Here is a 21,865-nt window from a genome sequence, read left to right as displayed (position 1 = left end):
TGAAAATTACGTTTTTTCAAAACTATAATTTGCATGAAAGTTCATTTTTTCTTTTATACCCGTTATCTACTCTATGCCAGTAGTCGGAGAATTAATATAAAATATGATTTTAGTAGCGTAATATCAGAATAAGACATGTTACCAAATCCCAAATTTTTGTTATTCAATCAATAGAATTATGCTTGGAAAAAATCATAAAATAAAATCTTAATGCCATAAAAGTTGAAAAAAAACATTACACAAATTTTTTAGCTAAATAATTTGAACATGTTTATTATATTCATGAGCCTAGCTAGGATTTTTTGCCGGGAATGGTCCCAGAACCGTGCAATCTCTCAGGCCTCTAAAAAAATATATAAAATTTCTTGATTTTAAAAAAAAAGAGGGTCGTTCAATCAGCAACTTACCGATATAAGAAAGATGATATTACTGCATCTTTTTTTCTGGGATGGGCACCGGGCTCTGGTGGGGCCGTGCACACCCCTGCCCCCCTCTAGCTACGCCCATGACTATGTTTGATAAATTGATAGAAAATTAGAAAAAAAAGCTTAGGTAAACCAAACTATAGAAATTATTATTTACAATAGTCACGTACATAGGAAATGACGGACAATTTTACTTGTAATTGTGCGCTAAGAACATTCGTTTTAAAATACTAATTACAATTTTTTTCAAGATAATTACAAACAACATTTCTGATATTAAGTGGTTTGGACTAATTGCTGTTGCTCATTATCTAAAATATTACGTACATAAGAGATAGAGAGCAAAAATTGAAAAATACGAATTTTTAAAATTAATTTCATTCATTCAGACGCATATGCACACCAACACAGACATTTGGACATATATACATACACTTAAGTCAAAAACTCAAGTATTTAAAATTTGACAAACATGCAAAAATACTTATAAAAAATGTATGTAGAGTACTAAACAAAAGTCGGTAGTATATTTTATTTTTACCTTTCTATCATCTTCAGTCCTATACACCTAAATACTTCACGAAAAAGTTTTTTATGCAATACAGTGCGAGCATTTATTAACCAGACCTTTAAAATAACAAATGTGTATCACAGACACCATATAAAAACATTTATTCTTTATTTTAACTTTATCAAGTAAACATGATTAATACAAATTAGGAACTTAATAAAACATAGTAGAAATTCATTTCCCAGCATTTCATACCATCTTATAAAGATCTGGTTTTGATGTTTTAAAGGAAAGGGAAGTTTTTCTTTGAGTATACACAATTAATAAATTTATGCCAATAAAGTGTATAAATTAACAAGAACGATGCAAGTATGTGCAGCACCGTCCGTGCGCTTCTTCATAAGCACAAGTGATTTAACAAAATTGGAATTTAATAAAAATGAGTACACATAATTACAATTTTTTATAGAACAAAGGCACTAATAACTTACAGTAGGCTGGCTGCCAATATAACATTTATATAATGATACTATTATTTAATATTTAGCTGTTCACAACAGTAGCAATGAAAAATAAAGTGCTTGATTTTAAATATCACTAAATAGCAAATTATTAAAGCATCTAATTATTTATTCTGGCAAGTTTACTGTGTGTTATAAATAGCAAAACCACATTTACTTTTCATTAAATCTCAGTCAAATAATTTAAGGCACAAACATTTAGACAACACACGTTAATTATGCCTTCATATTCAATAAAATCATTAAAAAATTATATTTACAAATATTAGGAAGAATAAAAAAATATATACACAATAATATAACACATACAAAACAACATAAACCGAAGCACATAATTTTGTAAAAAAAAAAATGATTCACAAGAAAACACACATCTAAAACGAAGTCAACTAAGAAAACAGACATCTTTCTGAAAGTTTTGAATCTGTTATAATGGTTGTATAGTATATTCGCACAATATCAATTACTTCAATCATTATTATAAATATCCTAATGGGAAGAACCTACCTTAAAATAAGTGTACTGTTTTCCTAATTGAGCAATTTTGTGAAATCGGTTACTTATGACAACTAACATTTACGTTACTAAATGATTAATTAATCAAATAAAATAAAATGCTTAAAAAATAAAACAAATATTTGTCCATCTCATTTAAATAAGTCCGATATAATCAAAACTAAACCACAACGAAATGTGGATACCTCAATCCTCCTTTAAAGATTTACCTTCAAACTGTCTATGAGGAACATAACCCTTTGTGGTTTCTGTTAAAGATTTAGGGGGAGGTGCATCACCAACACTAACATAACCCGATTTAGGCAAAGCTAACTGAGGTGGCGGCTGCTGCCAAGAAAACTGGGGTTTCAAAGTAGGAATAGATTCGCCGGCCCTTATATAGAGAGGCTTTTCTTCATTAATAGCAGGTTTTGGGGTGTCACACTGAAGTAAATCAGATGCTAACAAATCTTTAGTTAGCCCTGCTACAACATAACCCATATTTCTGTCTGCGGGTTCCGTTGCAGGATGAGGAACATAACCAGGATTTGATGCCTTAACCAAATCTCCTGTCATTACATATGGTGGTGGCTGGTCACTCGAGAACGGTAATTTTGTATTTAAATCAGTTATCGGTACATATGGAGGATCAGGTTTTGTCGGGTTGGAAGGATCAACGCCCAAAACACAGTAATTTCCTGCGGGTGTCGACAGTTTTGGAACCAAGGTTGCCGAAGGGAGCGTATCTGCAGTAACATAACCTACAATATAAAATTTATAAAAGAAAATATAACAATACTCCATTTACGATACGTCTGCAATGATGTCACAGTGCGAAACGAAATGGTACAGTGCTGCCAGGTTATAATTTTTTTCAGGATATTTAATTAATAAATTTTTGATAGTGAATCAGGTTTACTAAAAATGTAAGTTAGAACTATGGATTATGAAGTTCATTTAAATCATTTAGGAAACAGTCAAAATATTAATTTTTACTTAAAATTGCGTAACATTTTTTATAAGCTTTCAGTAGATTCCAATGCACAAAAATCTCACGGAGCTGCTATCAAAAGTAACAAAAACTTCAAAATGTCTGTCAACGGCCAAACAAATAAATTCAATTTTAATTCAGTGCAACGCTGCCAAGTGTAGTAAACTTAAAACAATAAAATTTCCTAGTTTGACGAGAGTTTAAGGTTATTCTATCCGCTGTGCTCAATTAATAAATGTGACAGTATCGCAAACTTATCGTAAATAGATTTCAAACAGTTTTAAAGTTTACCTATATTAATCGGTGGACGAGGCGCGGCAGACACATTCCTCAGACGAAGAGAATTTTTTCTATTTTCTTCATTTAATGAAGGCGACCTAGGCTGTTCTGTACCTGAATCTGTTGGAGAAATGTGTGCTGTAGATTCTATAGATGAAGTGATGCTTTCATGACCAGAACTACATCCACTGGAATCACCACTTAAGCGCGTTTCGCTAATTTTATGAAGTAAAAGTTGTGCATCAGCAGGAGGATTTGGTTCAATTTCAATATCATTTTGTTTTTCAGAATTCCAATTTTCAATCTCAAATCCTGGAGGCAGTTTTGGAACAAATTTCCTCACTTCGTTAAAATACAAGTATAACCTAAAATTTAATGTTATAATTTGTTATCTCCTTATGTCTAAACATTACCTTTTGAAAACGCACAACATTCCTATGCCAAGGAAGATTACGAATGAACAAATTAACAGATATTTTACAGAGTTGTATGGAGCACATGAAGACTCCAAGTCATCACTCCACGGTCCTTCTTTATGCTCCCCATTAATTATATTTACTGCACGAACTGAAATGTAGAGATGTTTGTACTTGCCCGAACCACAACCTTCTAAGGTGTAGTTTGTTGTTGTTACATTTATATGTGGAGTATCTTCCATGTCAAGTCGTTCCCTAATTTTCACTTGATAATAATCAATTTCGCCTCCCGCAAGCTTTGGTCTCTCCCAACTAACAGTTATGTAAGAATCATTTTGGAATTTTATGGCCGGTTGTTTCATATTACCAGGTAACCACATCTGCGTCATAACGCTTTGCGGATTCGAACGGTTAGAGCACTTTACTGTACAGGCCTCAATGGATATTGTATAGTTTGTAAAACTCATCAAGTTCATCAGCGTTATCTCGTTTGTAGTAGTATTTTTCACTTTCTCATTATAATACACATAATAATTTTTTAAGTAACCATTAATTTTTGATGGTGGTTGCCACTTAAGCGATATTGAAGAATTAGTAACATCAATAACTTCCACTTGAAGAGGTGGGGTAGCGGGTGCTGCCTCATTAGTGGTATTAAGAAGGGGCTGACTAGGTAGACTATAAGTGAAGTTATTAAGGATGTAACTAACTGTAAGTCTATAACTTGTATGTGGTGTGAGTCCAGTAACTTTACCAGATTGTAGATTTACATCACCTTTTATAGTAATGTTTTTCTCTGTGCCATTTTTGCAACTTGTTTGTGTTGGTTTTTGTATCGGACAATAATGTATTGCGAACCCTTGAATGGTGTTTATACGGTTTGAACAATCTAAGCTCCATCCTATTTCTATAAAAGTAGAATGGACGTCTTTTATCCAAACATTTTCAATTTTTCCTTTACTCTTGTTTGGAATAATAGTACATTCGGCCCAAAACATTCCACTACTACTGTTCCAAGAGTTCGCAGATATGGCAAACTGGTAAATGCCTGTTACTGGCAAACTTCTAGTATATCTCCTTGTATCCTTGGATACTACATCCCAACTCAGATCTCCCTAAAAATTAAAAAAAAAAAACTTTAGTTAAGACAGTTAAGAAGAACCACTAAAAAAAAACACAAAATTTAGAATCATATTTGCTTACGACAGTCACTACCTCTAATAAATTACAATTTTCCTAAGAAAAATAGTCTTACCGCACACTGGTATGGTCTATCCCTTTCGTTACGGCACCAAAATATTGTATAATTAGTCACCATTGCTGCTGATTCTGGATCCTTTGGCGATTGCCAGCTGAGTTCATATGAATCTCCGATATGCTCTTTTATAAAATTGGATGGTTTATCCAATGCTACAATATTTTATATACGGTTATGGCATTCATAAATATTCAAAAGAGGGTACTCACGTTTGGCCGGGATAATCACCGTAGACTTTTCTGAAGAATACCCCATCTCGTTTACGGACCAAATATTAACAACATATTCAGAAAAAGTTAAATTCTCTAACATGGCATAAGCTTTGACAGATTCAACATTATTTATTGACGGACGGTTTAAGATTTTTGCTATATAAGACAAATTTTGACCATTATATTGTTCTGCCTTGAGTTGCTGCCAGTAAATATAAACATTACGACTGTTATCATTAATAACGATTTGAAAACTACCCAAATTAGTTTTAGGAGGACAGTCAGGCACTTTACTTTTTGTTCTAATGGTTCTCGTTGCATTTTCTGACCACATAGATTCATCGTTCTGATCTGCCACTGAAGATCTCATACTGACTCTAATATCATATAAAATATGAGCATATTTCAGGTTTTTTAATTCAAAAGACAAAGTTCTATTCTTGACGCCTCTTATAATGCCTCCTAAGTGCCAGTGTTTTTCATATTCCCATTGGTATAATATCCTATGATGAAGTCCTGGTGAAAATGTAATCATAGAGTTAGGAATTGTCCATGAAAGTTCTATGGAATGAGGTGAAGTAGCCACAGCTGTTAAATTTTCTGGGGGATTGGGAAGAACATGCTTGAAGTGATCGAAAGTAATATAATTCATATTCACACCAAAGTCGTTACTCATACCAATTGCAAAATAATAGCAATCATGTACTGATCTATATTGTGGTGATGTTGATAAATTCCAAAAACAGACGTTTTTACGATTTTCAGTTGATATTCTCGGACAATTATACAAAAACCTTAAAACAAAAAAGTATATTATAAATACTGCAGTAAACAAATTAATAAAAAGCAACTTTTGCACATAAATCATCTATTAAAAAGTTCAAAATACAAAACAAATGAAGAAATGTTTAATTTGAATAGACAACAGCTTCCCACAAAATATGAATTCCTCCTCTTTAAATGGTATTCATAGAAGATCAAATATATATTCAATAAATACATATACAGTAATATAATGTGTAACATTTATAACACACAGATGCCATAGCGCCATCACCTGAAGCTGAATAGATGAAGTCTAAACATTAATGCATTAAATCCAAGAGGGCCATAGTATGTGATTTGGACACTATCATAACTAAAATAACATTGTATCATACAATACAATAAAAAATTGTACTTGGCAAATGTCTGACGTGTAAATTTATTAAGTTGCCTGAAAAATGTCAATAAAAGGACGAATGAAAAAAATGTAGAAGCAAATTTTTCAATAAAGATTTCAGTTTTCTTGCATTTTGGCAAATATCTTGAAGATTTTATTATAAAAAACAGAAATCATAAAAGGGTTACATTCTTTGTTAAATATAGCAATTAGTGCTTTAGTGCTGTAAATTTTATTCGGTATGGTTTAATAATTAGCAAAAAATCTTTAATAAGGGTGTAACTCTAAATTTACCGGATGCATACTTAAATAATAGTTACGATTTAAAATTTCAATAGTTAATTAATGAGGTTAATAGGATGTGTTACGAAAACTACGTTATCCATTAAAATTGAAAATATTTTGTATTGAAAGATCAGTAATTTGCAAGACAAGATTGCAATTTCCATTACTTGGCCTTCAGTTTTAGTCTCAAATAAAAAAAATCCAAATCCAAATGTCCTAATCCACTGCTAACTAAAGACAAAACGAAAACACTTACGGTTTACTTTCACAACCCACATAAATAAAACTTACCAAAAGTCAATGTCTTCAGGTATAGGATCACAATTTGGTTTTGTCTTGTTTTTCCTGTAAAATTGTATATGATTTGGTCTAGAGATATTGTGACGATAAATGTTGCTAAGTCTAGAAGCCGATATATTTCAAATATTTATCACAATAAATTAATCCTTGCCAATTCTCTTAAACAACGCAAACATTTAGATTTTTACTTCCTTTACAAGTCCACATTTTGTTAAGTTTTTTTTTTGCAGCATTTTACTTTAGATTCATTTCTAATTATTTTATTTATAGGCACAAAAAATTATCATAATATATGTATTCATAGAGGTTGGCACCATTTTGATGTATTATTTGATGAAGTTATTTATAATGACGCCAATTCTAGTGGAAGATGTGAATAACCGTTTTGTTCTATAAGAACAAGACATAACTGCCACGACAATCAGGGGACTGTTTATGTTTTGTCAAGTTTTATATGTAAGGTAATGTATTTGTGTTTTATTATTACTCACCTTGATGATCTTGATTTTACATTGTAAGTCAAATTATAATCAGTTTTGACATAATTTTCAGGAGAGGTCCAAGTGCATGTTAAATTATCACAATTTCTACTAATACACGAAAAGTCTGTAACGTTTTGAGGAGCAACTAAAAAAAAAACACATGTTTATTTATTGTAAATCCATAGTCTCGTACCTAAGGCCGTAAGCGCCCAGGGCAAGATTAGAATTTTGCGCTCCCCAAAATTTATTTTGTAGGAACAAAAACAATACAATAACTTTAAAGTGTAATTTAAATTATGCATTTAAGCATAAGATATAAAATTAGTTCTCATTTATTTTGAAGGAAGAGAAACAGTATAATAACTTTAAAGGCGAGTGCTTCCCCTTCAGCTATTCGCCCCTGGTAGCCGCCCGCGCGACCAGTCCCTAGCTGCGGCTCTGAATCCAAATAATCAAATCATCAAATCAATTGTGTCTAATGACCAAATTCGGATGACCGATTAAACAACAGAGTTCATTAATTGTGATAAAAAAATTATATGGGTTTCACTTTAAGTTGTTGCAAGTTTGATAGTTTTTAAATGAAACTGAAATATGTGAGTTGCTACTATACATCATTATTTTGAATACAACAAAAATTTTTACTCACCACCAACATAAACAACGTTCATACATATCATTTGACTGCCTTCAGTTGCATTAAAGTAACAATAATAGTTAGCTTCTTTTGTTTTTGGATGTTCTGCAATGTATAAGTTAATACTAGTAGAATTTATGATTTTGACCTGGAAAATGTACCACTTAATTAACCTTTAAAATTAAAATAAGATACACATTTTTACGAATGAGTAATTAAGTGCAATTATAACATAATTTACAATTATTAAAAACGTAAACTACAACATTAAAATAGCAGACATAAAATAAGCTTACCATTTCAGGTGGAATAGACTTATTGTCTCTAGTGAAATATAGTCGAGAACTCGCATTTAAACCATACTTATCAACGGCCTCTTTGCACAAATTACAAGTAATATTTAAAGCTTCTCCATAACGAAGTGTTATATCTCCCTGTGGCATAGTATCTAAAAATCAAATATTAATATTTCTGTAAAAATCAAATTATAAAAATTACTTACATCCATCTGTAAGTAAGCTGCTCATACATTTTTGTCCTGCAGTTGACACAAATGTTATAAGTACAATAATAGACCTAATGTACTCTTTGCTAAATGCCATGTTTATTTAATGAAGAAATCTCCTGTAATGATAATATCCCTAAAGTGTGAATTAATGTATGATTTTATTTTTTATTAACTTTGACCTTAACTGATAACACTTACACACACAAATAAGATGATATACTTATTTTTCAGAGTTGTCCACATTTTATAGTGACAAAAATTAAGACGTAACATAAACAACGTAAGTGAAGACGTCAGTTTATTTATTAGAAAATAATTCGGTTTTCCAAAAACATCATTTCAATATTTACCAAAAAAAATGTTATAATACATTTTATCCGAATACTGTTATTGGACGCCATAATATATCAAATTTAATAATATAACAGGTAATGATATTTAATAAAAATCCACCAAACTTCTAAAACAGGTCTATAGTATATACTTAGTATTCTTGAACAATACCATCATTTTAAATTCAAATAGCCTCTGCAGAAAATGTTTTCAAATTTACAGGTTTGTTGGTTCTACCTAGTTGCATAATGTATGAAACATGTATAATTCAAGTTAATACTAACAGTAATGTGGGATTAAAGTATTTGAAATACTTCTTTCCAGTTCTATTTGTGTAAGTAAATATTTATAAAAAAAATTTCCACCCTCAAGAGCTAAAAACTACTTATTAAACACTAACTTCCTATTTTATCATTTTACATGACACATAAGTTTAACGTATAACATATTTGATCAATTATCAATGAAAATGTCTTCTGAATGTTTGTTGGAAACATTTCATTATGCTTTTGAAGTGTTTGAAAGCCCATTGATAATTTGTTAAATATACACATATCTTAAAATGCAGGAAACTATTTGAAAATACATAAGCAAATCGACTTAACTGTTTTTAGAAGAACAAATATCAGAACATTACAACCTCGGTTACAACATATAGTAGTATCATATTCATATAAATAAATTTCACAATTTATAAAACAATTCCTAGAAATCATAAAAGATTTACTTATATTTTCTTCGAATTTTGGGTGAAATTGATATAAAAATGTTGAACAATTTCAAGTTTAAAATATACCGCTAAATGAACAAAAAATATTTTGGGTAAAATTTGTTACAAATTGTATTTTATAAATAATTATCAAACAAAATACAAGTTTCTTGTTTCTGGTTGAAATATTTTCTTAGTTTAGATTTAAAATTTTAAAAGTAAAAAAAATTCAGTATATTCATTCACACTATTTTGTTGTCAGATGGTCCACAAGATACATATCGTCATACTTTCAATTTATATACTAATAAAATTATGTAAATTTTTGGAAAAATGCAACTACCTGAAGCTGAATACATAAACTATTTTGGAAAATTAATTTATTCATTAAAAATTCCTCCAAAAGAACTTAAAAAATTAGATGTTGGTCAATCATTAACAAAATGCCATTAAAAATCAGCAAGTTCTTCAAAATTAATAACAAATTAACAATATTGAAAGCTCCATCTGCAGACCATTTTCTGAATGAAAAAACCTTGGCAATATATTATAATTGATGAGCAGTTAACCTTTACCGATCGTATATTAATTTATAATTTGTAATTATAAGTATTCTTTATAGTCTACTGTTTAAGTTTCACGTTAAATTTTAAACGAAACCACTCAATCATTGACCACAATTATTGTGAATTACCACCATTCCATTCAATAACACAGCAAATGAGAAGATGGATTCATCTTTAAATTACTAAATGGTTTTAAATTAATTTTTAAATATACCATATAGAAAACTATTTTCATAAAACTGCGACATTTAGGTGTATCCAGGTATTTTTATAATAATTTTGTCCTACTATACCTACCACTTTAATAGTGTTTTTGCAGATTAAATAAATAATGTAATAATTTTCATATCAATAACTCAATTTTAATATCCGATTAAACATAAAAGTTAAAAACAACAGCCATAGCGTAAATTTACTACTAATTTACCAGATCTTTGCCTATACATTTCAAATATCTTTATTTGTGTGTGTGTGTGTGTACAAAGTTTGCTATAGAGGGCCCCACATCAGAAGTAAAAAAAAAATAAATAAACTAAAAATATTTTCATTTCAACTGCCTATCTAGGTAGAATAAAGAAGCACATTTTTATGTCAAGTATTATACCTACAATAGATACATACCGAATTAACTACAGTCTATGAATTTTACTAGCTAAATAAAAAAGGAGGCAAACATAAAATAATAATCAGTTCTCACTAACTAATTTGAATACGTATTTGATAAAAAATAATAAATTTCAAGTTCCATGTAATGAAAGTACATTGTATATAATTTTCGGAAACAATTTAAGATTGGAATTTGTATCTTCACTCATTAATATAAAACAAAATTAAGATCGATTTCACTAAAATTTGACAGCATGTACTTATTTGCAATATCTAATAGTAAATAGCAAAGTCAAACTAATTAGTCTAATAATTGTTAATCACAATGTGAAACAAAATTATTGAAAAAAAAAAACAATATGATTATTTCAAATCATTTTGAAAAACCCATTTGACGCAAATCTCGTAATTAAATACCCAGAATGAAAACATAATAAATGAAATATATGCCACATACAAATAAACAAATCCTATGGCTCTTTATATATTACTCTAATTAATATTTTCCAATTAAATATAACGCTGAACGTCACCGTAGGTCATAAATAGTATAAATATACAAAAATAACATACTTGTTGTTCAATGATGCACCATTCTTAAAACACCCAATACTTGGAATTGACGATACCTATACGTAGACAACCAACTTGGGTTGCAATCAGATATAAAAGTGTCTCATTTTATTAGAAGATTCGCACCGTTATTAAAGGATGGATTACCGTATAATTCACACATAATCATCACTTTTTAACACAGAGTTTTCTTGAGAGAAACACCGTTGTTTGTAATTATTTTTCACAACATAAGCTGCTTGGGATTCTACGAACAGCGCCACTTACACAACTTTAAGCTATCTACGGACAGTCACGCTTCCATGGTTTCCCCCAAAACAATGTTGCCAATATTTACAAAAGCGCCATCTGACGACGACCTAGCAAACAACTCCTACGCAATCGTATTTTCAAACTTATTATTCAAACAATTCTTTTATCTTTATTCTTATTTAGTCATTATAAAGTTTATTACTTCATTTTTACTTCTAATTGAAGCTAAGAATAAATAATTTAAAAAGATTAACTAAAACTGAGATAACTTCTATGTAATTAAAGTGGTGGCTAGTGAAAATTAAAGTGGTCATGTTTTGATAATGAAACATTTTCACGTAGACAACTTCAAATAAAAAATTTTAAAATAAGTTTGCGGAATAAACAATTAAAATAGGGATTGCCCAACTTGTAATCTGAAAAAGGGTTACACATATACAGTGTGTTTCACTTAAAGTCGGAACACCTCCGTACTAAGGATGGCGTTGGCCGGTTTCCAAAATTCTTTTTTTTATGTGGTAGTATTCAAAAAGCCCTACTTTTTGACTTTATATTTTTTGACATGTTATCTTTTCTACGGCCTACTATCATTAAGAAAAATCCCTCAAAAATTAAAAAACATATTAGGTATTTTTTTAAGAAATAAATAGATAGTATTTTCGATTTGATCCCACATCAAAACCCTAAATACAACGTTTCATTATTATAGATTTTACAGGGTGTTCACAAAATAGGTGCTAACTTCGAAAAAATTTCACTTATTGTAGTGTCCTGTATTAACAATGGAAAATATTTTCTAGATATTTTTACATAATTTTATTAACCGAAGGTATGTATATCCATGCAGTTTCATTGATTTCACTCATGCAGGGTGCTCACAATAGGACAGACAAACTATATATATTTTTTATTATAGCAGAAATGAGTTACACAACGAAATAATATTTAAATATTATTGTTTTCTATTAGTCCACTGTCGTTTGGTATGCGCTGTTCAATTCTTCTCCTCTTATTTCTAATAACCCTCCTCAACTGATTTGGTGTTATTTGTTTGTAAATAGTTTTATTTAAATTATTTCGTTGTGAAATTCATTTCTGGAATAATAAAAAAATATATATAATTTGGCTGTCTTATTGTGAGCACCTTCGGTTAATAAAATTATGAAAAAAATACCTTAAAAATATTTTCCAGTTAATACAGGACACTGCAATGAGTGAAATTTTTCGAAGTCTGCACCTATTTTGTGAACACCTTGTAAAAGCTATAATAATGAAACTTTGCATTTATAGTTTTGAGGCGTGATCAAATTGAAAATGCTATCCATTTCTTTCTTAAAAAAATGCCTACTATGTTTTTTAATTTTTGAGGGTCATTTTTTAATGATAGTAGCCCCAAAAAAGATCACATGTCAAAAAATATAATATCAAAAAGTAGGTCTTTTTGAGTACTACCACATAAAAAAAAGAATTTTGGAAATCGGCCATCCTAAATACAGAGGTGTTCCGACATTAAGTGAAACACACTGTATGTACAATAAATGTTTTTTATAATTAACATCCATTCAAGCAGGCATTTTTTTTATTTCCCAAAACTAATTTTCTTTTTTTTATTTAAATTTGAATTTAATACTAACATTTTATTTTTCAACTTTATTATACCGCAGCTTTCTGGAAAATTCAAATTTTGAGAATAAAAAACCGGCCATCTGTATTCATCAGCGAGGTTATAGGTTTGGCAATACCTAATTTCATTTTTGATTTAATAATTAGGACGGAAAAATTCACAAAAAGAGTTATATATACATATAGTTGAAGAATATTTATTTTCATAATGAAATGACAGCTTTTCTAATTTTTTTTAAGTACAGAATTGTAGTTTGAAAAATGGAAGTTGTTATTAAATTAAAATTTGCCCACATTCACAACATACTTTTGCGAGATAGAATACCCAGCAGTTAAATTTTTTTTGCCCTAATCGTCTGGATCTACAAAAGTATGAATCATGGTTCATTAACAAAATATGAAAACTTGAAAAAAACAGCAAAATAAATTACGTTCTAGTCAGTAAGGAACCCATAAAGAATACTCGTTTTTCTAATGTAAAGCAGAATTATTTCAGCTACTTATGAAGTAGATAGGTAATATATTTGAGAATATCATAATACGTTTTCTTCATTTGTTTATTTAGCTTGGGGTAAATAGAGCAAAACAATGTAAAATAAAAGTATACAATTTATTAGGAAACCATGTGTTTATTTATTAAGTTGAAAACATCAAATGATCTTAAGATTAAAAAAAAAACTATTTCTTCTTTTGAGCTTTTTCGGCAGCCTTTGTCACCTTTCCGGAAGTGGCATCTTTGAAGTTAACGCTTTTGATGACACCTACAGCAACAGTCTGCCTCATGTCACGGACAGCAAAACGTCCTAATGGTGGGAATTCTTGGAATGATTCTACACACATAGGTTTAGTCGGTACCAGGTTAACAATGGCAGCATCGCCAGATTTGATAGCTTTGGGATTCTCTTCTGTGGTCTTTCCTGAACGACGGTCCACTTTCTCCTTAATTTCGGCAAATTTGCAGGCAATGTGAGCTGTGTGACAATCGAGTACAGGAGTGTAACCATTTGAAATTTGACCGGGGTGGTTGAGAACGATGACCTGAGCCATGAAATCGGCAGCTCCTTTAGGTGGGTTATTTTTAGAATCACCAGCTACATAACCTCTACGCAATTCCTTAACAGACACATTTTTCACGTTGAATCCTACGTTGTCTCCAGGTACGGCTTCTTGAAGAGCTTCGTGGTGCATTTCAACAGACTTTACTTCAGTAGTGATATTTGCGGGAGCAAATACTACCACCATTCCCGGTTTTAAAACACCAGTTTCAACACGACCTACTGGTACTGTTCCAATACCACCAATTTTGTAGACGTCCTGCAACAAACAATCAATTATGAAAAATCGTTAAAATTATTAAAAAATTTTAAGATACGAAAAAAAAAATCAGCAAAGATTAAGCCTAATTAATAATCACGTTGTCATTTCAAATTTTTCATCACGTAAAAAAATGAATAAATAATAAATATTTATAAATATCCAAATATACCAACCTGCAGGGGAAGACGAAGTGGTTTGTCAGTTGGACGGCTTGGTGGAAGAATAGCATCCAAAGCTTCAATAAGAGTTTTTCCATCAGCCTTGCCCTCCTTACGTTCGACATTCCATCCCTTGAACCATGGCATATTATTAGATGGCTCCAACATATTATCTCCATGCCAACCAGATATTGGAACAAAAGCGACGGCAGCTGGATTATAACCAATTTTCTTGATGTAAGACGATACTTCTTTCTTAATTTCCTCGTAACGAGCTTCACTGTATGGTGGTTCGGTAGAGTCCATTTTGTTGACACCAACAATAAGTTGTTTTACTCCCAGTGTGAAAGCGAGCAGAGCATGTTCACGTGTTTGTCCATTTTTAGATATCCCAGCTTCAAATTCTCCAGTACCAGCAGCAACAACGAGTACTGCACAATCAGCCTGAGAAGTACCAGTGATCATGTTCTTGATGAAATCTCTGTGTCCAGGAGCATCAATAATGGTTACGTAGTATTTGGCGGTTTCAAATTTCCATAAAGCGATATCAATGGTGATACCACGTTCACGTTCTGCTTTAAGTTTGTCAAGTACCCAGGCATATTTGAAGGAACCTTTTCCCATCTCTTGGGCTTCCTTCTCGAATTTCTCAATGGTACGTTTGTCAATACCGCCACATTTGTAGATCAAGTGGCCTGTAGTTGTAGATTTACCAGAATCTACGTGTCCAATGACTACAATGTTAATATGAATCTTTTCTTTACCCATTTTATCTGTAAAGAAAACATAATTTATACCACAATCCAAAGTTGGTAAAAAAATATACAGTAAAACCCCCGAAAAAATGTTTTTAAATGAATAAAAATGATCATTAAACAACGTAGTCGAGACACAACAGGTGGAATCCGATGCGGCATGCATTTCCGATTAGTCATTATCGGTATCTTAAAAACAAATTAAAACTAAATGTAAGTAACTGTATGCTATCAAAATTATGATAATTACAGCAAAACCTTTACAAAAGCAAATTGTAGAAGAAGGAGCTTAACTAATTACACGAATTATTAAGAATTAACTTTGTTTCAACATATGGCGGCCATTACTAAAAGTTGCCTGTACACGTGAATTTAAGTTCTAATAAATTTAAAAAAAAATACGTTAACTAGGTACGAGTGGAAATAAATATACATGAATACTTACCGTTTGGAATAAATTAAATGCAACAGTTAATAAAAACCTTAAAATACAAGGAACACTTTAAATCTATCAACTTAACGAGACGGCAACCGCACCGGGCGACGAGCCAGTTAAAAAGGAAGATACTCTGAAGCTGCGCTCTTTTCATTTCCCCCCATTCCGAGTTGATGTGACGTCACTTCCTTCCCCAGTAGCGCTATCTATTAGAAACATTTAGGCGGCTATTTTAAATAATTCTCCTGAAATTCGAAAAGATAAAAACAATTTAGGTGTACGACATGATAAGTTTTCAAGTTTACACCCACATAAATTTGCCTTAATTGATTTTGGAAGTTTAAGAGTCCTTTTAGGAACACTTTCAAATTTGTACTTTCCTTCTCAAATCGATGGTGTTTTAAAATTTCGTCTCGTGGTGCAATGTTGTCATGCATCAAGTATTCCGTCACTAATATCTCTACAGTTCTACAGTTGTTTCATTCTTTCTTATCAGTAGATCGCATTAAAGATTAATGCAGTTGTTAATTTAGAATCTAAATACCTATATTGAAAAACTTTTGAATGAACATTACAGTCATAAAATGTACAGTGACGTTATAAAAACCTATATAAATAAGCATTAGTACAACTATTTCAATATTCAATTTCTTTTTGAAATTAATACATATGTATAAAAATGCAAAATATAGGGTGTAAATTATGTATTATTTTAATCCAAAAAGATTATACAACAAGGGTCCGCAAATGATTGAATGAATTTTCGAGATACAGGGGTTGGTATTGAATAATGAAACTTAAAAAGAAAAAAACCACTAAATTCGGATATCAATACGTGTACAGTACGGTGGCCCAAATAAAACGAATATTATTTTTTCGTGTCTCTTGTGAAAATATATTAGTGTATCATGTTTGAAGAGCCCCCTCGAAAAATCAGCTCTAAAAATTTTTTTTTAGAGGTCGCTCAAGATTTTAAAAAATTTCCAAAATCGTTGAAAATTAAATTTTTTTCTCGTTATTTGATCATTTTCTAGGTTGAAAAAAATCTCTCGATTCTGAAAATTTCAAATCGATATTTTAATTTCTAAAGGTCACTCATAATTATTTTAACTTTAAAAGTAATGTACCTAAAATGTTTTTGAAAATATATGGACATATATCATTTGCAGTAAGGGACGGAAAATAAAAGACATTAATATATATAAAAAAAAAACTCTATTAAGTATAAAAACCGTTACTATACAGACCCTTATTTTAAAAAGGCCCAATGCTCAGCTTCAGATAAAGAAACCTAAAATATTGCTTTGATTCACAACCAATATACAATCATTTAAAATATATTGAATATATACTTAAATACTTAAATTTATGAGCTAAAAAATTTAAACAAAACAGCAAAATCATTAAAACATTTTAAGACATATTTAAAACAGAACCGGAAATGCAATTTTTTATGCAATGTAACATTTACACTGTTTATAAAATGTGAGATCAAAGTCTTATATATTAAATTAACATAAGATAAAATTGATTTGTAACATCAATAAAAACATCAGAACTTTAACGCAAGTATCACTGCTAAGAGGCCAAAATTTCTTATCTCAATATTTTTCCAGTTCCTTTCTTAATGGCAAAATATTCTTAGGAAATATTTTTTTGCTATATAAAATATCAAATTTGAGCCTATAAATTTTACATTTGATCCTTCATAATATTAAAATGGCATCACAAATGAATTAATTTATATATCTTAAAATATCCATTTACAACATTCAAATATACTATACACATCTTAAAAATTTTAATACTATAAACATTAGCCATCCATATCAAATATAAAAAATATATAATATACCTAAAATATATATATAATTTATTGTACAAACATGTAAACATAGTTTTATTGCATTGTACTTTCCACTTTCCTACTAACTAAAGTCATACTAAAGTAGCAGTAGATCTACTTTTCGAAACATTTCCTGTATTGTTATTATTTTTTTGCTGATCTTTGTACCAAGCATTCATTTCTGCAGAAAAATGGTCAGAAACAGTTATATGGCCCAGATCAATACTTGTATTTAAGTTGGCACTATTATCCAAATTTCCAACACTGCTGAAACACAAAAAATAAATCAATTTTTTCAAATATGATTTACACATTAAAATAGAAACTTTAATAAAAAGAAAATGATGAGTATACCTGCTAGCGTACGGTTGACATTTAGCAGGAGCAGGATAAGTACTCTGGGATAATTCCTCAAACGTTTCATTCAAGTTTTTAGCAATATTTCCACTATTATGGACAGTGTTGACTGAGTTTTCATTTTCTCCTTTAATAGGGGATTTTTTAAATTTCGTCGAGTATTTATAAAAATCTGACATTTCAAAAGGTTTTGTTTCTTCGTGATAAGGCTTACAATGTCCTGCTTGTACGATGGTGCAATTTTTTGGTATGTTGTTATTGAATAACTCTAAATTGGTTTCTGACAATCGAGGAGAGGGATTTGACTCTGCAGGTATTTCCAATGGAGGTTTAGATATTGATAAGGGAGGCGCCGGTTGAGGTGGTGAATGCACAACGTATTTCTCTTCAGGAGACAATACTGAGAGATTTACTGGCTGCAAAGAACTAGTTGACGTTTGTGTCGAAGAAACTGGTCCATCTAAAGATGTTTCTAACCTACGATAGCACAATTATAAAATATTTTAATACTCATTCATTTGTATATATAAAGCCAAAAAATTAGACGGCTGTCTAAGTTAAAAACCAAATTTCTTTCTTAGACGGGGATGCAGCCAAGGATAAAAGAGTGAAGAAACTTTTTTATCCTTGGCTGCATCCTCGTCTAAGAAAGAAATTTGGTTTATATATATACAGGGTGTCGCGCTCAAATGTGATACAAGCCTGTAGCTTCTTTGTTTTTTGACCGATTTCAAAAATTGTTTTTTAGAATGTAGGATAAAAAACTATCTAACTGTAATGCTGCTGTTTTTATTAATACAATTCACAGCCAAATAGGACGTGTTTTTTTGACATGAAAACGGCTAATTGTTATTAGCGATTTTTTTTCCCAAAAAACAGATTACGTATTCTCATTCAGCAGCCCTTAAAATGTCTTATCACCAAGTTTCATCAAATTCGATACATCTTGTATCACATTTAAGCGCAAGACCCTGTATATATACTTATATTTTTTTTTCGTATAATTGGAAAGATAGTCGACTATGTCCTTACCATTCCTTCTCCTTATGTTTACGAAGTATTTGATTAACATCATTAATGCTTCGATTGTCACTTTCACAGGAAGAATTATCATCACTTGGATAAACACTGTCTATTGTTTGAATACCTACACTACCTAACGATTGAGTACGAACTAATTGTCCGTTGTCCTGTGTTCGTCGGTTTGCAATCTAAAATGCAATATTTTTAGCATTACATGGAGTGAAAATAAATAAACCGAGGTATGTGCTGACCTGTGATTTCACTGAAGCGTTTCTAACTTGATCTGGATAGTTAGAAACACTGGAATTGTTATCTATAGACGGAGATATTCTTTTATGAATCCTCTTATTTTTTCTTCTGTCTAAACTGCCAAATCTAAAAATTTTATAATATTTATCTAACAATAATTTTAAAAATATAATTGTACCTCTTATCTTTTTGCCAGTTGACATCAATAGTGTTTGAATTATACCAGACTAATTCTCCATTTTCAGATTTTTTCCAGCAACCGCCCAATCCCATAGTCATAATCCCCATATGTTCATACTGCTGATGAGGTTGTATTTGATGGGAATTTCTGTAAGTACTTTCACTCTGATAATGTCTATAGGTTGGTTGACCATGGATAGTATGGGAAGTAAAATATTGTGACTTTTGAGGAATAGGAGGGCTAGATTGTCTATGCAGATGGGTATTTGAAAAATGGTTGCTCCCCATAGCAAATTTATTGATATCTGTGGCATAATTAGAATGGTTATACACAGCAGGGCGTTGATGAGCAAGTTGAGGGCTGTACTGTAATAACTGTGGGCTGTGCTGTTGTGGATTATGTTGGGAAAAACGAGGGCTTTGTTGTGCCATGTGAGGAGTGTGATGAGATGCAAGAGGACTATGCTGGGAAGAATGTGGGCTATGCTGAGACATAAGAGGACTATGCTGGGATGCATGTGGACTACTTTGTTGAAAATGCGGACTATGCTGCTGACTGTGTGGCTGCAAGGAATTGTGTGACAAGTTATAGGGAATAGAGTTTGAGTACGTATTATAATTTGGAACTGAATGCATGTTATTTACTTTCTCACGTCTAAAAATAAAAAAATATTTATTTAAAGAAACTTCCTTACCCTTAATTTTTTTTTCTGCTTGATTGCAACACAATTATATTTTACCTTTCCATATATTTATTATATCCATTTAAGCTCAGTCTATAAAATCCTGAATTTAAACTCTCCTCTTGCCTTAAAGGCTGGTTGTCAGTAAAATGTATTTCAGTATTTCTGTACGTATGTCTTGGCATTACATGAGCATACCTTTGGTCAACACAACTCTCACTTGGACTGGGTAAATTCTGTTTTACAGAACGTACACTGTGACGAACATCTGATTTAAGAAAAGGATCATTAAAGTTAGTGTTTATGGATACAGTATCCTCTTCTGTAAAACAAATAAATTGTGGGTATTAATGCAGTGCTCATTTTAAAAATAAAAAAAATTACTAACTTTGTTCAGAGGCACGTGGTTTCTTCTTTTGTTTATATTGCTCAGCTGTTGATCGTTCCTTTAATAAAGCCAATTTTTCTTGTAAGGCAATGCATTGGCTTTTATGTTTTTGATACTCAGCTCTGTGCTGACGTTTTACAGTCTGAAAGAAGATTAAATGTTTTCTTTACACTGAATAAACATTTCTTATATAGTCACAGTTAAAAGACTTAATTTTAAAAGAGGCAAATTTACCGTTATTTAAAAGTAAATACGACATTTAGTTTCAAATTTACCTTACTAATACTTTGTTCATTAGCCAGCCCTAAGGCAGCTTCTGCCAAATTTGCATGTAGTTGGATTTGCAGTTCTAAATTGGTAATTAATGTATCTTTATTAGCATTTACTACCAAATTTTCAGGTAATTCAAAAGCTGTTTTCATGCGTCTCCTTATCAACGGGAGAGTCTCTCCTGGTTCTAGTGGCATTTCTGGTGGTGTTATACCTGTTAACTCGGCTTCCTAAAAAAAAAATATATATAACATAATATAGTTCATAAATATTTGCAACAAATTTGACAAATTTTGTCCATGAAATCTTACCTGGATACATAGCTGCCTCAATTCTTGATTACGTTTAGCAAGTGAATCTTCAATTTGCTTTTTTCTTTCTTGAAGAGCTGCTATTCTAGCTACATTAACATTACTACTAGCGCCCATTTTTACTAATTTACTATCCTGTATATTAACAGCATCTTCTAATAAATATAGAATTATAAAAATAGAATGTTTACCGATTTTAATACTTACCCATTTTAATAATTAGAATAAAAACGTATGACGAATTTCTGAGCCATTATCAGTGATAGCGTAATAAATATTTAAAACAGATACGTAAATATCATTTTGTTCTATTTTGAAAGATAATGACAATCACAATAATTATTGCTGTGTTGTCTAGTCTACTTATGTGTTTAAAATATATATATATCAGAGAGATATTACCGACAAACTAATTATTTATTATCTGTCAATATTAAAAGGGTCATATTATAAATAAATGAATATATTATATGATTATATGTAAACTCTTGTATCAAAATATTTACTAAAAATAAATTTATGACACCTTAACCACCATTTTGAGGTTAACATATGTCGTAACTCGTAAGTTGCCAATAGCCAACATTGAAAATGATATACTACCAAACAAAATTTCAATATTTGGCGCTCCTCCTCCATTTATTTACATTCTCCAGAATTATTAAATTATTCATGATAACGGATAGTTGTTCAGATGCAAAAATTTGAATTTTATGCTGTTTCTAAAACGCAAAGATTAATTTTACTT

The 21,865-nt window shown here is 30.7% G+C and overlaps 3 protein-coding genes across 3 annotated transcripts; all 3 read right to left on the bottom strand.

Moving 5' to 3' along the window:
• Positions 1-553: 553 nt before the first annotated feature.
• On the bottom strand, positions 554-11,566 carry LOC108906810 (cytokine receptor). Its single transcript, XM_018710193.1, has 11 exons — positions 11,270-11,566; positions 8,477-8,598; positions 8,271-8,422; positions 7,987-8,122; positions 7,347-7,482; positions 6,847-6,900; positions 5,106-5,902; positions 4,894-5,048; positions 3,636-4,753; positions 3,235-3,587; positions 554-2,713 (listed from the first exon to the last, which is right to left on the bottom strand). Exons 2-11 carry the CDS (start codon positions 8,574-8,576, stop codon positions 2,160-2,162), a joined length of 3,555 nt encoding a protein of 1,184 aa, XP_018565709.1. The 5' UTR covers positions 8,577-8,598; positions 11,270-11,566; the 3' UTR covers positions 554-2,159.
• Positions 11,567-13,753: 2,187 nt separating this feature from the next.
• On the bottom strand, positions 13,754-15,940 carry LOC108906796 (elongation factor 1-alpha). Its single transcript, XM_018710161.1, has 3 exons — positions 15,820-15,940; positions 14,635-15,392; positions 13,754-14,458 (listed from the first exon to the last, which is right to left on the bottom strand). The coding sequence occupies exons 2-3, from the start codon at positions 15,385-15,387 to the stop codon at positions 13,823-13,825; spliced, it is 1,389 nt and encodes a 462-aa protein (XP_018565677.1). The 5' UTR covers positions 15,388-15,392; positions 15,820-15,940; the 3' UTR covers positions 13,754-13,822.
• Positions 15,941-17,020: 1,080 nt separating this feature from the next.
• On the bottom strand, positions 17,021-21,530 carry LOC108906815 (putative uncharacterized protein DDB_G0282129). The gene is made up of 10 exons (XM_018710212.2): positions 21,325-21,530; positions 21,118-21,272; positions 20,812-21,036; positions 20,537-20,678; positions 20,206-20,470; positions 19,464-20,120; positions 19,288-19,411; positions 19,046-19,224; positions 18,011-18,490; positions 17,021-17,923 (listed from the first exon to the last, which is right to left on the bottom strand). The coding sequence occupies exons 1-10, from the start codon at positions 21,326-21,328 to the stop codon at positions 17,749-17,751; spliced, it is 2,406 nt and encodes an 801-aa protein (XP_018565728.1). The 5' UTR covers positions 21,329-21,530; the 3' UTR covers positions 17,021-17,748.
• Between the last annotated feature and the right edge of the window lie 335 nt (positions 21,531-21,865).

Source organism: Anoplophora glabripennis, unplaced genomic scaffold (genome assembly GCF_000390285.2).
Source record: "Anoplophora glabripennis isolate ALB-LARVAE unplaced genomic scaffold, Agla_2.0 scaffold5, whole genome shotgun sequence".
Classification (NCBI taxonomy): domain Eukaryota; kingdom Metazoa; phylum Arthropoda; class Insecta; order Coleoptera; family Cerambycidae; genus Anoplophora; species Anoplophora glabripennis.
Note: the sequence above shows the minus strand (reverse complement) of the source record. Positions and strands in the feature narration are given on the sequence as shown.